The 17,167-nt window shown below is 38.3% G+C and overlaps 1 protein-coding gene across 5 annotated transcripts in view; it reads right to left on the bottom strand.

The window, feature by feature from the left end:
- Window positions 1-3,752: 3,752 nt before the first annotated feature.
- Window positions 3,753-17,167, bottom strand: part of glra2.L (glycine receptor alpha 2 L homeolog) — a 124,099-nt gene continuing 110,684 nt past the window's right edge. For all 5 annotated transcript variants that reach the window (XM_041581624.1, XM_041581626.1, XM_018246018.2 and 2 more), the window contains one exon: window positions 3,753-5,271. In XM_041581624.1, the coding sequence (XP_041437558.1) occupies window positions 4,996-5,271 (276 nt within the window). In that variant the 3' untranslated portion in view covers window positions 3,753-4,995. The remainder of the gene's footprint in view (window positions 5,272-17,167) is intronic.

Genomic DNA, 17,167 nt, shown 5'->3' with positions numbered 1-17,167 from the left:
TACATCAGTAATAGTGCTGCTCCAGCATAATTCTGCACTGAAATCCATTTTTCAAAAGAACAAACAGTTTTTATATTTAATTTTGAAATCTGACATAGGGATAGATATTGCCAGTTTCCCAGCTGCCCCCAGTCATGTGACTTGTGCTCTGATAAACTTCAGTCACTCTGTACTGCTGTACTGCAAGTTGGAGTGATATCACCCTCTCCCTTCCCCCCCCCAGCAGCCTAACAACAGAACAATGGGAAGGTAACCAGATAGCAGCTCCCTAACACAAGATAACAGTTCCCAGGAAGATCTAAGAACAGCAATGACTGGGGGCAGCTGGGAAACTGACAATATGTCTAGCGCCATGTCAGATTTCAAACTTAAATATAAAAAAATCTGTTTGCTCTTGTGAGAAATGGATTTCAGTGCAGAATTCTGCTGGAACAGCACTATTAACTGATTCATTTTGAAAAAAAAAAAACATGTTTTCCTATGACAGTATCTGTTTAATGATTTGGTGGGATGTTAGAGCTTAGCACTGCTCTTGAGCTCCAATAGTCCATAGTACAAAACTTGTTCTGATATTGGATATTTAAATCAGCCCCACATCTTATTTATGCTGCCATTGTCAACAATATTTGGCCAGACTGCCCACATGCTTCCATACCACTTTCCTATTGTAGTTATAACTTCTGATAAGTAACCAGCAGGATACTTGACATGGGCATGGAAGGAACTTTTGATATAGTGAGAAGAAGTATTTTTTTATACTGAGCGAATTAGTCATTTGGATTTGAATTTACAATTAGACATTCGTCCCTGGTTTCTTATGAGGGAAAATTAAAAATATAGAAATTGTTTCTAAAATATGCCATGGAGGAAAGAACACTAGAATATATGTGATTATCATATAACCACAGAAGATAACATTATTGCCCTTCTCTCTTCTTAGTAATGTGGGCTTATGAATTTGTCCTGCTTTTGCTTTTCCTTGCATTAAATGAAGAGTGACACGTCATATATAACTACAGAAAAGCAGTGTCAGCTCATTATATCGGGTTCCACTGCTCAGGGCAAAACTGTAATCAAGATGATGCAGCAATCCTCCATTGACCCATGAGCTATACGATTTTGGTGAAGTCAGTATTTCCAATTGTTGTGTGCTGAAAGGGGTGATCTTGTCATGATGATGGATAGCTGGATAGATTCCTAACGATGATCCAAAAGTCTCCAAAAAGAAACCCTCACAATGACTATCTGGCTTGAATGAGTTGAATTAGTGCTACCACCTTAAAAAAAATATTTTTTTAACACTACCCTTTAAAACTAGCCTCTCTCCAGGCAGGGAAAAAACTGTTTTGTTTAAAGAGTAAGGCATTTTTTAGTAGCTTAAGGCACAAAATATCTCAATGTCTTAATTATACTGATAATGAGTTGAGTGCAGAGGACCTCTTGTTTTTGTCTATTGGGAAAACATATCACCCATCAAAGGAACTGCCTGCAAAAAGTAATGATTTATCACCAGAGCTTCACTTATTTAATGAGAATCTGTAGGAATGCTGTGTTTCTAGTGTGTAGGAAGAGCTAGATTTAACATTATATGGGCCAAATATGTCTTTCTAATTTTAAGTAAATATTTACACCTTTTTTTTAGTTTGAGTGTACCTTATAGAGTAAACGTGGCTATAGATGTTACAATTACGATCTTTCCTGGAAAAAATGTTTCCAAAAAAGATTGTTCGTTTCAGTACACATGTGTAGAGCGGAATCGTCAGATATACGTAGATATAGAAACAATAGAAGTCTACCTGTATCTGACGATTCAGCACTAACAATGGACGATGTTTGGGTCCCTTCAAAGGCACCTGATAAAAATTTTCCGACCAGCCTGATCAAAGAACCGACCAATATACAAGTCTTCTGCCAATCAAGTTGCTCGTATCCCATGAAAATGTTTTCTTAGGATATTATCAGTGCATCTATGGCCACCTTAAAAGGCTGTTTAATATGATCATCATCCTTCTTTCATAAACACACAATAAGGTATTGCCTATTTTAACCAAACTGATATCTGCCCATTTAGTAACCTCAAATGTGATGCCTTCAGTGGATTCCAATATAAAAATAATTCCCCTTCACATATTTACATGCAATACTGAAAAAGCAGCTCTTAAAGTGAACACCTCTCATTGATTTTAAAATGCCATACTCTGTTTAAATGGATCCCCACACACACTGGTTAATGCAGTCAGGGAGTATTCCCTTTTATTCAGCCACCAAACATTCAACGTTTCGGGGGGAACACCCACCCTTCATCACCCTGATGAAGGGTGGGTGTTCCCTCCCCGACTGCATTAACCAGTGTGTGTGCGGATCCATTTTCTATACACATTCGTTGCTAAGGGACCCGGCCGGGTCAACGGAAGAAACGCACCACCAGTTGCAGGATTGGTGAACTACAGGTGTGCGGTAGGAGAAATTACATTATACTCTGTTTAAAAGCATAGTGGGGTATTGCCTCTACTAAAACGTGTACAGGTATGGGACCTGTTATCCAGAATGCTCGGGACCTGGGGTTTTCCGGATAATGGATCTTTCCGTAATCTGGGTCTTCATGCCTTAAGTCTACTAGAAATTAATTTAAACATTAAATAAAGCCAATAGGCTGGTTTTGCTTCCAATAAGGATTAATTATATCTTAGTTGGGATCAAGTACAAGCTACTGTTTTATTATTACACAGAAAAAGGAAATCATTTTTAAAAATTTGGATTATTTGGATAAAATGGAGTCTATGGGAGACAGCCATTCCGTAATTCGGAGCTTTCTGGATATCGGGTTTCCGGATAAGGCATCCTATACCTGTACTATAAGGGAGCAATGATGCATTTACTTTTGCTCCTAAAAGGAGATGTAGATTTAGGTACTCCACTGGCTCCAGTGTGGCTCAGAGACTTACCCCACGACATCTACAAAAGGGATGCAGACTGATCCTCCATCCCTCCTCTCCATGCAGGTCCATAATACATACAAGAACCTATTAACTATTGACTGTGATGATATACTTATCTTTTAGTGATGAACAGAAAATACTATAGGGGGTTTATTTATCAAAGTCCGATTTTGTCTCAACATTTTCCTGCTACAAACTGCGATCGAATCCGCTGGGGTTTTTTACGCTTATTTATTATTACATTTCCCCCAAAATTTGCTTTGCATGAAAAAAAGCCTATTTTAACAATTTTTTTCATCCGAAAACTCCGATTTCTTATGCTTTTTTGCATGCAAACTCCGAAAACTTTGGGGGTATTGCACGAAACCCAGCGCACATCAAAAAATCATTGGGACTTTTCCTATCGACTTATATGCAACCTCGACAGGTCTGAGATGTGATTTTCTGATATTGGAGTTTAATAAATTCTGAAAAATTTGTGATTTTTTAAAAGTCCGATTTTATACAAAAAAATCACGAATTTTCGTTTAATTTAGTAAATAACCCCCTAAATTTTTTGAATGGGTATTCTTACTAGTCCAGTAGGATACTCCAAAATCCTAGGTTATTCCCTATTAAACTAATGAATATATTACATATATATATTTTATATAGGAAGTAAATGCAAGAAAATTCCTGCCAATTTTAATTGGTGATCAATTGGAAAGAAATAAAGGGGAGTTTTAATGAATTTACCTGTACTAAGAAAATTGTTTCTTTGTGCCATTTTGCAAGACGAAAGCATATATAAATAAAGACTCTTTACATGTTAAATATTATACCACACTAAACTTTATTGAAACTGAACAGATATCTTGTAAAGAAAATGCTTTACCACAAGTGCAAAAATTGTATTACCTTGTTAGATTTCACAGGACTTCCTGCAGACTTAAAAATTCATTTTGTATCCCGATTTAAAATACGTATCAAGGACCTGACCAGTTCAGGTGTGCCATTCCAAGGTTAAGATTAAGATATGAAAACCATAGGTCAGCGTTCAAAATTCTCATAATAATCAGTGCTATTTGAAAATGGCAGCCAGCTTGAGAATACATTTCAAAAAGGTATAAATTGTAGGTCTGTAAACAACGTTTGGTACTCTACAAAGGAGCTAACACCTGCAACTACATTTACGGCAGTGACAATGCTAGATTGAGCTACGCCATTTCAGAAATAATCAAAAATAACTATTATTTATAAAGAAATTTGATTGCAGAATTGGTGCAGAAGATTAGCCTAACTGGTAGGTTAGAGTTTGGTACTTCATGATTCATTTAAAAGCAGCAGTTAATACCTTAGATCCAGTGCACAGAATACCATAGAAAAACAGAAAGAAAGAAGAAAGTATTCGGGCAGAGAGTTGTACCTGAAAAAGTGTTGACTGTCAAAGAAACCACAGAGTACACACGATAAATCCAGATATTACACTAATATAATAAAACAAGTTATCGTCTTGTAAGTCACACTCACAAAGATAGCAAAGTAGAAATCTTTATATATTTATATGTATATGCATAAGTAGAAAGAATTTACAGCACAAAGGAACCTTTTGGTGCAACACTGGATATACTAACACTGTGATGGAATGTACGTTAGATTTTCTTTCAGATTAGAAAATTTGGTCCTCGTCTCATGAACATGTTTTTTTTTCTTTACCAGCATTAAGTTATTATCACAATGGTAACCTGTTTCACTAGGTGGTGTGAAAAAATGAGTGGTCTTCGTTAACTTTATTACACATTTTTATGTTTTTTTCTGAAAAAGCTCTTCGGTGGCAGTGTCAGTTTAATTGGCCCCTTTTCCGAGGAAATTCTCAGATATTCGTTTTTGGGAAGAGTAAACAGACGATTATTGGCAGAAAGGAGGCTTGTTTTATCATTCAAAGTTCATATTTTCTTCTTCCACAGTCTATACGACTTTCTTAGAAGTTCTTAGAAGGATAGGTGGTATAAAACCAGTCACATTTTAATTGATTTTCCAGTTTATTTCTCGCAGTTCTTCAATAAATATGAGGGGCTTACTTTTTGTGCACGTCCTCGTGCCTGATAATTTTATATGTAATCCAGTAAAAGATGTTAAAAATGAGGAAGGCCAACGGGAAGGCAGCCCGAGATATTGTGTCAATCCTTTTTGCACGATCAACAAATTTCTTTTTGATGGATTCTGAATCTTTTGGTTGAGCAGGAGGGGGGATGGGAGGAGCGGCTTTAACTGCTGTACCATCTTTGACTTGCAGACAGTGACCCATCCCGTATCCACTAAAGTTAAAGCGGCTCTCTCGGACATCTTCTTCCTGAAATACAAGTAACGAGAGACTTATTCTAGTTGTATGTTATTATACTCAGTGCTTTCAACAGTAGTACCATGTGGTCATGGAACTTTGAACTCATGCCTCTATGTGGTCATAGGTCTTCTTAGTGACTTACAAAAGGGCCTACAGACATAACTGCTTTTTTGGGTTGCTGTACTGTTCTTGGTACTCTTTTTTCCCCCCATCAGTCTAGAACACATTATGGATCATTAATCATTTCAAAACAGTTATAAATAAATCAGCCCCACTTTTTCTTCCCAAACTTACCTTACTCAAACCATCATATATTACTTTCAGGCTGACATCTTAACTACATTTTGGTTATAATGTCTAACTGCTTTTGTTTTTGCATTGTATTTCAGTTTATATTGTAGAACTTTGAATACAGATGGTTCTTAAATCAAAGAGACATCTCAAAATGAGTATTTGAAAGAATAAAAGCTTTACAAGTAGAGCCAATGCATCACCCTCTCCCTCCTGCAACTCCTCATTCTGCAGCTGAAATTCCCCACTAGGCGAGCGCATTTAAGAAGTCGAAACCTTCACAAAGCATAACAGACAGGGAAAGAAGCATTCTAAGTGGAACCCTAGAGTGCTGGAGATTTTGAAAACGTGATTGTGTTTGCCTGGACGAGAAATAAACAGCGGGATAGACAACAACTGATGAACACTTTCATTGGATAAAGAAGGTACTTCTAAAGGAAAACATCTTAGAAATGCTGCATGGGAAGATCTAGGGAGATTACATGACTATAAGGTTTCTTCATCTCCAACCCTTTTACTGCCAGACAGATTTTTTCCTTCTTACTGTTACTCTGTGGGTGAAAAAGCTTGGGCAAGTTTAAACTAAGATTTGATCAATCCATGGTTAATAATGGAGATCAACAAACAATAAATCAGAACAAGCACTTGCTCAACACATGAAGAATAACAATCAAACGTTGAGAACTTAATGGGTTATATTTATCAAAGAGTGAAGTTAATAGTGAAGTTGCGCCACTAGAGTGAAATTCCGCCACTCTCCATTCATTTCTATGGGATTTTTATAGGCGTATTCATCAAAGGGGGAACTTTCACTTTCACCCATTGATAAATACGCCTTTCAAAATCCCATAGAAATGAATTGAGAGCTGCGGAATTTCACTCAAGTGGCGGAACTTCACTCTTTGATAAATTTACCCGAAAATGTGGCATATTACGGGGGTTATTTATCAAAGTCAGAATTTATCTCAATATTTTCTGCTACAAACTCCAATCAAATCCACTCGGGTTTTTAGCGCTTATTTATTATCACAATTTCCCCGAAAATATCTGATTTTCACTATTTTTTCGGATTTTTCACCCGGAAAAACTCAGAAAACTTTGGGATATTGCACGAAACCCAGCGTACATCAAAAAACCATTGGGACTTCATCCATTGACTTATATGCAACCTCAACAGGTCTGAGATGCCGGATTTTCTGATTTGGACTTTTCCATCCTCGGGTTTAATAAATTTTGATTTTAGCATTCGGAGTTTAGTAAATAACCCCCTACTAGTAAAAGTAGAGAAAGCAGCACAACCCAGTGGTCAAAGGCCAATCCAATTTACTCCACAGAGAGATAAGCCAAAACTCAAACATAAGAAATAAGGATCCAGGTGGGGTTACATTGATATAGAAAAAACATCAATCAATACAATATATTCCTCTGTATTCTGTCAATCCTGCTTGGCACAGTGTTATATCTGGTAGCAGATTTTATGATAAGAATTATAACATGTGCAAATCTCTCCTGCATGATGGGTTTCTCTGGACCATCTAAATGCAGGTAAGAATGTCGTATATTTACACAACAATTCAAGAGCAAAAAAATCCAACACTGCTGTTTTGCTAGTAAAGGTATCAGATCTGTTGTCCAGAAACCCGTTATCCAGAAAGCTCAGAATTACGGGGAGACCATCTCCCATAGACTCCATTTTAATCAAATAGTTCACATTTTAAAAAATCCACTCCTTTATCTGTGTAATAATAAAACAGTATTAGATCCCAACTAAGATATAATTAATGCAAAACAATCCTGTTGGGTTTAATTAATGTTTAAATGATTTTTAACAGACTTAAGGTACGGAGAACCAAATTATGGAAAGATCTGTTATCCATAAAATCCCAGATCCTGAGAATTCTGGATAACAGGTCCCATATCTATATACTACTTGTTGATTATGTGTTGTTCTGGGACAAATAGAAAGAAAGGCTAGGACAGATAAGGGTTTTCTTTGGGAATTCAGAGAAGGGTTAAAAGATAAATCTGTTCATACAAGACAAAGCTGAGCCGGTGGCAATATCGTTTTGCTGCTACATCTCTCATTTTCTTTCCCTTAATAATTTTTATTACTGGATGCGCTAAAATACAAGCAAACAGGATTTGTTTTTTTTTTGCCCTGGCAAATGGTGTAAATATGTTCTAGCTGTGGGGTGCATGAATTGTTATAAATAAAAGCTGCTGTGAACTCCAATATAAGAAAAGCAAGGCTTTAATTCTGATTCCATAGCTTTTTATTTCAAAGCTGCTTAAAAGGAAACTCTGTGCTCTTACATTACCCTGCAATATACCATGGAAATTATTCTAATTAGAATGTCAGCAAGCAGGGAACGGCTGATCCATTACCCCAGGCTGTCATAAACTTTGTGTTCTAAACACCTTACGGGGTAAAAGTTAATTGTAAGCTGTTGTCGATGATATTGTAGATCTGATTTAATAACGTGTAAGGGATATTTTGGAAAAATGTTATGAGCCGAGATGGAGTGAAGGCTAAAGGAGAAGGAACACTAATTTCAAATAGAATGTTCATTAGGTATTATGGCTGCACAAATACAATATTAGACCATCTTATGGGCCCATTTACTTAGTTTGAGTGAAGGAATAGAGGAAAAAAACTTTGAGTTTCAAATGTTTTTTTTGGCTACTTCAACCATCGAATGGGCTACTTCGACCTTCGAATCGAACGATTCAAACTAAAAATCGTTCGACTATTCGACCATTCGATAGTCGAAGTACTGTCTCTTTAAGAAAAAACTTCGGCCCCCTAGTTCGCCACCTAAAAGCTACTGAAGTCAATGTTAGCCTATGGGGAAGGTCCCCATAGGCTTTGCTATCTTTTTTTGGTCGAACAAAAATCGTTCGATCGATGGATTAAAATCCTTCGATCAAACGAATAGCGATAAATCCTTCGACTTCGATGTTCGGAGTCAAAGGATTTAACTATAAAATATCGAGGGTTAATTAACCCTCGATATTCGACCTTAAGTAAATTTGCCCCTTAGTGTCATGATTGAAGCCAGATAGATTTAATATAAAAAAATCACTGTGTGTTATTCACCAGTACAGGTATGGGACCTATTATCCAGAATGCTCGGGACCTGGGGTTTTCCGGATATCGGATCTTTCCGTAATTTGGATCTTCATACCTTAAGGCTACTAGAAAATCATGTAAACATTAAATAAACCCAATAGGCTGGTTTTGCTTCCAATAAGGATTAATTATATCTTAGTTGGGATCAAGTACAAGCTACTGTTTTATTATTACAGAGAAAAAGGAAATCTTTTTTAAAAATTTGGATTATGGGGTTTCCGGATAAGGGATCCTATACCTATACAAGGTCTGGGATCCGTTATCCAGAAACCAGTTATGCAGAAAGCTCTGAATTACGGAAGGGCCATCTCCCATAGACTCCGTTGTATTCAAATAATGAATGAAAAATGATTTAATTTTTTTGTGGGCTAGGCTCAAGTCATGGAATGCTAAGTGCACAAATTGTGGCCCTTGGAGCAAAGCACTTGGGTTTAGCCTTTACAGCGCTGCCATCTGTGATCTGTACCTTGTACCAAAAATATAGCACAATGCTGATATGTGAAAAGGGGCCAGATAGTTTAAGCCTGTCATCAGCAGCCAGTAATTAAAGGGCTCCCAGGCGTGTTGTGTTCCCAGCTCTTCTGGACGTCCATTCTTGATGATAAGAGATATGGGCAATAATATTTAGAATAAAAATATTTGCCAGGCCCGGACTGACAATCTGTGGGTTCTGGCAAATGCCAGAGGGGCTGCTATAAGGTCCCATAGAAAGTCAGTATTTAGTGGGCTGATTGGGCCTCTGTGTACCTGAAATGCCAGGGCCTATTTTAATTCTCAGTCCGGACCTGATATTTGCTCCGTCCTGTAAAATGGTGAAATGAATGATAAAAACTATTTGCTTTAGGATTTGCTGTGGTTGTGTAAGAGGGACAACATCTGTATTATTAACATACTACTGTAGCTAGTTGAAAACATTACATTTCTGAAAGACGTGTAGTTTGTTGTCCATCTTGTTCCCTGTGCAAGTGCTGGACTCAGGGGAGATCCAGCAAGCAAAGCAAACAGAGAGAAAGCTAGTAGGGATGCACTGAATACACTATTTTGGGATTCGGCTGAATCCCAAATCCTTCATGAAGGATTCAGGCAAACTGAATCCTAATTTACATATGCAAATTAGCACCAGGAAGGGTACAAAAGAATTGCATACATTTGACAAAAAGTCACTGGATTTTAAGGATTCAGATTTGGTACGCCCAGTTACTTTTATTCGGCTGAATCCAAATCCTGTTGAAAAAGGCAGAATCCTGAACCAAATCAGTTGCATCCTTCAAAGGTATTACTGTGTGGGGGTTTCAGAAAGTTGGTTGAGGTGTATATTTCTAAACATAAATTTTTATTAGCGGTGAGTGATTTTTTTCGCGAGATATGGATTCACAGCGCAATTCCCCCATTTGTGAATTTTTCAGCAAAACTGCGAAGAAAATTTGCTGTGGAAAAATTTGCCGTGACAAAAACATCGGCGAGACAAAAATGTTGCAGAGACAAAAAAAGTCGCCATAAGAAAAAACACCCATTTAATTTTTCGCTCCTCACTAGTTTTGATCAAACTCGAATGTTTTAAAGGGAGATACTGTGAATTGTTACCCACTAGAAAACAAGTCATAATTGGCTTTTTCTGTTTTACTTGTACCTCGTGAAATGTTATTTATCATTTAAATCATTGGGGCCAACATTAATAATCTCTTTTCCATTATCTTTTAATAACAACACTTTATTGTCTTCTCTGTTCCCAGGTACTAAAGTGCTTCTTGTATAAGATCAGTAAGTCATTTACTTGGCAGATGATGCAGGGTATTTGGACTGAGAACCATTGATGGTCTCAATAAAACAGTGATCTCGTCTACACTTTAATCTTGAATTCCCCTGTTATCTAATATAGTGGATGAACTGCTCACCCAGGACCTCTGTCTTGGCAAAGCTCAGGGTCTCATTCTGATAAATGACATTTCCAGAATATTCACTTACTTCTTATGCCACTTCCAATAATGTTCAATCAGTCAAGTTCAATCAGACACAAGAAAATGGGCACTTTTAGAAAACTAAAGGGCAGATTTACCAAAGGGCGAACTGTCGCCATCGACCGCTTTGCACACATTCGCCAGACTCAAATTCGCTACCACTACACTAAGTCACTAAAATGCAAAGTTGCGTCCTGGGCACCGAACGCTGGCGACTTTACGCTAGCAGCACTTCGGCAGTGAGAGCATTTCATAGTGAAGATGCGCTAGCGTTCCTTTGTGCCTAGAGAAAATTTGCTAGAGATCTTACGCTTGGGTCAATTTGAAGAGGGCGGGTACATTAAAGTTGTATGGACGTCTTTATTATAAATGTTGGTGCAAATGCTTGAAGTTACCACTTTTTATAACAAATGTCCAGGGAACCTTAATAAAGACAAAAGAGTTAATATTATTCCCTACACATGTGCCGACTGTATAATGAATGGTCCATATGTTCTCAAATGTCTGGGGAAAAAAGTACAGGACATTTGTAGGCAATCCCGCTTAAAAAAATGAAAAGTCGCCAGCGTTTTTTAAACTTGAATGCATTTTCGGCAGACAGGATATGATGTAAGATGACGTAAGATTGAGGAGGATCCAGCTTCATTTTAGCAGTTCACCTGGTCTGAGGTGGTGAAGTCAAAATTGGCGAAAGAGATAACCGCACTTTACTGAATTTGCGGATTAACAACCATTCGCCTGAGCGAAAGTCGCCTGGTGACAGAGTGCAAATGAACGATAGCGACAGTCCCGTTCGCTAGTGAATTGTCGTCTGCATCTGTTAGTGAATTTGTAATGTCCCTGCGGATTGGATATCTAGCGAATTTTCGCTAGCAACGGCCACTTCGCCATTTAGTGAATCTTCCCCTAAGTTGGCAGCTAATGTAGAACAATGCTGTTTTTTTTTATCAACTTGATATTTCAGTGGGGGTTTGACAAGCCTAGTTTTGTAACAATAAATACAAATCAGGTTGTTGTCTGATAATACTGTAGCAGTGATATCCAGGGTTGAACTGATAATCTCATGCCAAAAACAAAAATAAGAAATCCCCAAACATACTGCTGTGTCTGTATCAATTATCAGATGTCGCATGAGCGAAGGGTATTCCAATAATCACGGTTACCTGCGCTAGAAGCCGGAGAGCGACAGCAAGCCATCACATGTTGCCATGGTAACCGTGTTCCTTGAATGAAAGCAATTATTCGCAATATCCTGCGCTGCCTTCGTGAAAAGCAGATTGGAGCGAGGTTTTCAGAGATGGTTGGACCCAATGAGACGATGATGGCTTTCTAATGAGACATGGTGGGTGACGGATTTTCGAGGCAGTTAAAATATTGCAGTTCACACTGCTTGTCTGTGGCTGATGTCTTTTAAATAGGACAGATATAATAACTACAAAAAATATAGGGCTTTGCCAGTATCTGTGCATTTGTACAAGTGTTCAGAGTATAATAAAGAGCCACTTTTATGCCATCCTTTTTGTCTGAACATTTGTGTCACTTCTCTTTCAAATGAGATCTACTTAATTCCTCTGTTTTAAATCGCTTTCCTTGCCTCTTACAGTATATCCAACTACACAGGGAACATAGAACCCGCGTTATAAAAAGGATATTATTGTCACCAAGGAGGGTCATGGCCACATAAAGCAGCAACATAAATGAGTGCTTGTGTATATAGCTCATGAAACGACAGTGTAACTTTAAACATCTTGGAGCAGATTTACTAAAGGGCGAAGTGGCCGTCGCTAGCGAAAATTCGCCAGAAATCCCATCTGCAGAGGACAATTAGCTAGTGAATGAGTTCATCGCTTACTAAGTTGCGTGCCATTTAACCACTTGAATTTTTGCTCAGACGAACGGTCGTTACTCTAGAAATTCACTGAAAATCAATTTTTTCATGCCAGAGTTTCCTTCACCAGGTTATACCTGGCGAATTGATTAGACGAAGCTTCATCCACCTCAATCTTCTGTCAGCAACATCATATCCTGTACGCTAAAAAGTTATAAGTAAGTAAAAAAAAACGCTGGTGTTTTTTCATGTTTTAAAATGGGATTAAGTTTAAAAGTTGTAACTATTAAATATTTGTGTTTTAATAATTTTTTTTAAACATTTGAGGGGGATGCCACATTTGTTTGAGGGCTCATGTCTATTACAATAAAGAATCTCTTTTGTCTTTATTTTGCTTCCTTGTACATTTTTATTATTAAGTGGCCACTTCAAGCATTTGCACCAACAGGATTCCCTACGAATGACGCGTCGCCACATCCTTACCTCCCAACTGTCCCGTTTTTAGCAGGACAGTCCTGCTTTTGACAGCTCAACCCGCAGTCCTGGATTTGTACTGAAATGTCCCACGTTTTTCTTTTGATCTAACTTAATTGGCTCTTGGCAGAGAGCCCATAATACATACTTAAGATACTTCTGTAACAATTTTAGATAAGATAAGAACTAAGACTCACAGCTTAAAGGGCAATTCACCTCCATTAGCAAAACTGTAATAACATATAAAAAACATAGAAATGTGTTCAAACTTTCATAACCCGACAAATTTTGTAAAATTTACATGGTAATTAGAGGGTGTGTATGTACAAAGAGCCGCACCTCTTACCTTTCCTTTGATGTTCCTGCTTAGGTGGTGCAGATTTCTCAAGACGGTCAGCACACGTCATAACATTCAGTGGAAAGTAGAAAGAGAATCGCACAGACACCAAATATGTTGCAGGTGGGGAGCGTCCCCTATTTTTTATTGTGACCACCTGTGCATCAACGTTTCGGGGGGATTAACCCTCCCTGACGAAGGGAGGGTTAATCCCCCCCGAAACGTTGATGCACAGGTGGTCACAATAAAAAATAGGGGACACTCCCCACCTGCAACATATTTGGTGTCTGTGCGATTCTCTTTCTACTTTCCACTGAATTAGAGGGTGTGGCCACAACAATGGGCATGCTCAGCGTGGCAAATCTTTTTGTCCCTCTTTCTGTTTCCAAAATGTTGGGAGGTATGCACATTACAGCCTCGCCCCTGATGTCATGACCTGCCCCCACGGCATCACAGCCCTGCCCCCATTGTGTCACAGCCCCCCCTACCTGGATTCAAAAAGGCCAAAAGGTGGTAACCATAATAATGTCTGTTCCTTTGCGAACACATTCAGAGGATTTTGCCATGAAAATCTAGTGTTACTTTGGTGAAATCTGCCAACACAGTGGTTCTGGATGTGAACAGAAGAAATAGACTACTGCCCATGGTAGAGTTAGGCCCGGATTTGTGGCGAGGCCACATAGGCCCGGGCATAGGGCGGCACATTTTTGGGGGCGGCATGCCGCCCAGCCGCTCTGTGGGGAGCCTGTGCTCCCCAGTGCTCCGGCGCTCGCATGCTGGCGCTTTTGCGCCAGCATGTGGTAGTGCGGGCGGGCGCTAGGACCGCGAATCCGGCGCTGGGTAGAGTCTGAAATCATCCTTCATATTTTGGCAGGCTAATTTCAGCCTTGTGTGGGCCTAGCTTAATGCCTTAGGGCACACAAACTTTAGATGCCACATGCTGGCATTAGCCTCCTGTCCTGCCTGCTCCTGGAATCAGCTTTAGCTATTACTTTAGATTTCTTATTCCAAGTTCCTAAAATGTAAATTGTTAGTACTCTTCAAATGCTTCTATTCCCCACAATTTTTTTCATATTTTTCTTATCTAAATAGATACATTTGCGATATGTTTCTAATACTGCAAGCACTGTGCATTTAAACAATGGCGGACTGGGGTTGTTAGCTTTTCCTTTATTCAAGCGGGTGCCCTTTAAGAGCCAGACTAACTATTAATAGGTTGCTTAATTGACCTTTCAGCTACACAAGGGATTCAAGGCTTGCAGATTGGCCATTCAGTATGTCTCTGTTGTATTGATAAAATATAGAGTCTTAGGAATGACTCATTAGTGAAAGGGACCATTAACTGAAAGAAGTAGGAAATGAATAAATGTAGAAATACCTGCCCTTTTCTCCCTGAGTAGTACACTTAACGTAGTCATTCAGCAAATGCGGACACATTAACCTACGCTTTGTTTTTCATTAGTGATGGGCGAAAAAAAATTGGCGTTTTTTTGACGCTGGCATCGAAAAATGGACACCGGCGTCAAAAACGAGACGAAATTCGCGAAACGGCCCAAATTCTCACATTACTATTTTTAATTTCTATCATATGTTTACACTCTGACTTTCTTTGGAGAATACTTGATTTCCTGTTGTGCTTGACGTTAATTTAAATTTAATTTCACCCTATAAAAAATGTCATCATTAAAAACCCAGTAATATTCTTTTGCCATCAATATCGATATACACTTGTTACAAGTACAGGTATGGGACCTGTTATCCGGAGTCCAGAAAGCTCCGAATTACAGATAGGCCATCTCATTTGCATTTTATCCAAATAATCCAGATTTTTAAAATGATTTCCTTTTTCTCTGTAATAATAAAACAGTAACTTGTTCTTGATCCCAACTAAGATATAATTAATCGTTATTGGAAGCAAAACCAGCCTATTGGGTTTATTTAATGTTTGCATGATTTTCTAGTAGTAGGTATAAAGATCCAAATTACAGAAAGATCTGTTATCCAGAAAACCCAAGGTCCCAAGCATTCTGGATAACAGGTCCCATACCTGTACAAGGTTCTGCTTTATAATTACAAAAAATAAAGGAAAAGAGTTAGAAGTGAAGGATTCTTTTTTGGAGAGACCCAGTGAGAATCACATCAGATGAATTTATAATCAGCTTTTGCAGCTTTATAGTTCATGTAAGCTTTAAAGTGAGAGATTTGTATAACACACAGCTGAATACAGCCCCAGCATTTCTCTCTGCCCTTTTTTCTCGTAAGCCTCTCTCATGGCATATAAAGCCGTGTAATGTCCTAGCTAGCCAACTGACATCTATATACTCCATATACCAGCGGCCCAGTCATCTGTTTTTACGCAATTACTTGCTTGAAGTCTATTCGCTTCTGCTCGGCAGCCAATGATTGATGCATATCATATGCAAGCCACCTTTATGAATGCCAATAACTGAACAGGCATATTGCCGATTCCTTGCCCTTATAGTCCTTTGTGCAATTGATGTGTATGCATAAAATGGTGATACACTTCGTTTTTATAAAATATATTTAAAGGGATCCTGTCATCGGAAAACAAGTTTTTTTTTTCAAAACGCATCAGTTAATAGTGCTACTCCAGCAGAATTCTGCACTGAAATCCATTTCTCAAAAGAGCAAACAGATTTTTTTATATTCAATTTTGAAATCTGACATAGGGCTGGACATTTTGTCAATTTCCCAGCTGCCCCCAGTCATGTGACTTGCGCCTGCACTTTAGGAGAGAAATGCTTTCTGGCAGGCTGCTGTTTTTCCTTCTCAATGTAACTGAATGTGTCTCAGGGGGACATGGGTTTTTACTATTGAGTGGTGTTCTCAGATCTATCAGGTAGCTGTTATCTTGTGTTAGGGAGCTGCTATCTGGTTACCTTCCCATTGTTCTTTTGTTTGGCTGCTGGGGGAAAAAGGGAGGGGGTGATATCACTCTAACTTGCAGTACAGCAGTAAAGAGTGATTGAAGTTTATCAGAGCACAAGTCACATGACTTGGGGCAGCTGGGAAATTGACAATATGTCTAGCCCCATGTCAGATTTCAAAATTGAATATAAAAAAATCTGTTTCCTCTTTTGAGAAAATGGATTTCAGTGCAGAATTATGCTATTTGGTTCATTTTGAAAAAAAATTTTTTTTCCTATGACAGTATCCCTTTTACAAAACCATCCCTTCAGTTTAAAAAGCCATGAGTGCAGTTTAGTCAACAATTCCACATATATACTGTATATGCATCTAGCGTCCCAGCATTGACAAAGTACAATAGATGTAACTAATCATTTGTGTCTTCTTTAATTAAATAAAGACCGCAAAACCCATCCATTTGGGCCTGCCTTATTAAATTACGCGCTGGTATTATATAGTTAGATTTGACACTGTATGCAATTGGCTACGGTCAAATGATTCAATAACATTATCCTTTTGTTATACCATCTGATACACTTAGGGATGCAATAAACTTCCCTATTAATTTATTTTCTTGTGTCTGTGATTTATAAGATGTGGCTCAGATTCATCTCTGTTCTGTATGTGGTGCCATGATAATACGCAAATGTAACTGTACATGAACACCTGGCCTCTCCTCTTATAATAAACCCAATGCTACAGGAGTATAGGGGGACGACACCCCAATAGGTACAAGGAACAGAAAACTCCATCACATGAGTTAAATTGCAGTACAGGGATAACCGGTGTGTTTACTTGTGTCCAGCCAAACAATACAATGTTTCAGTGATGTGCCCCCTTGTCAGGTTTACAGATTCTTTTTAGGAAAAGTGTATTGGCCTATCATTCATAAATATATATTTAACAAAAGAGTTTCCCCCATCAGACAGGGAGGCTAACAGATCATTGACTAAAGTCAA

This window comes from Xenopus laevis, chromosome 2L, assembly GCF_017654675.1.
Source record: "Xenopus laevis strain J_2021 chromosome 2L, Xenopus_laevis_v10.1, whole genome shotgun sequence".
Classification (NCBI taxonomy): Eukaryota; Metazoa; Chordata; class Amphibia; order Anura; family Pipidae; genus Xenopus; species Xenopus laevis.
The sequence above is the reverse complement of the archived record's forward strand: the minus strand, read 5'-3'. Positions and strand labels throughout refer to the sequence as shown.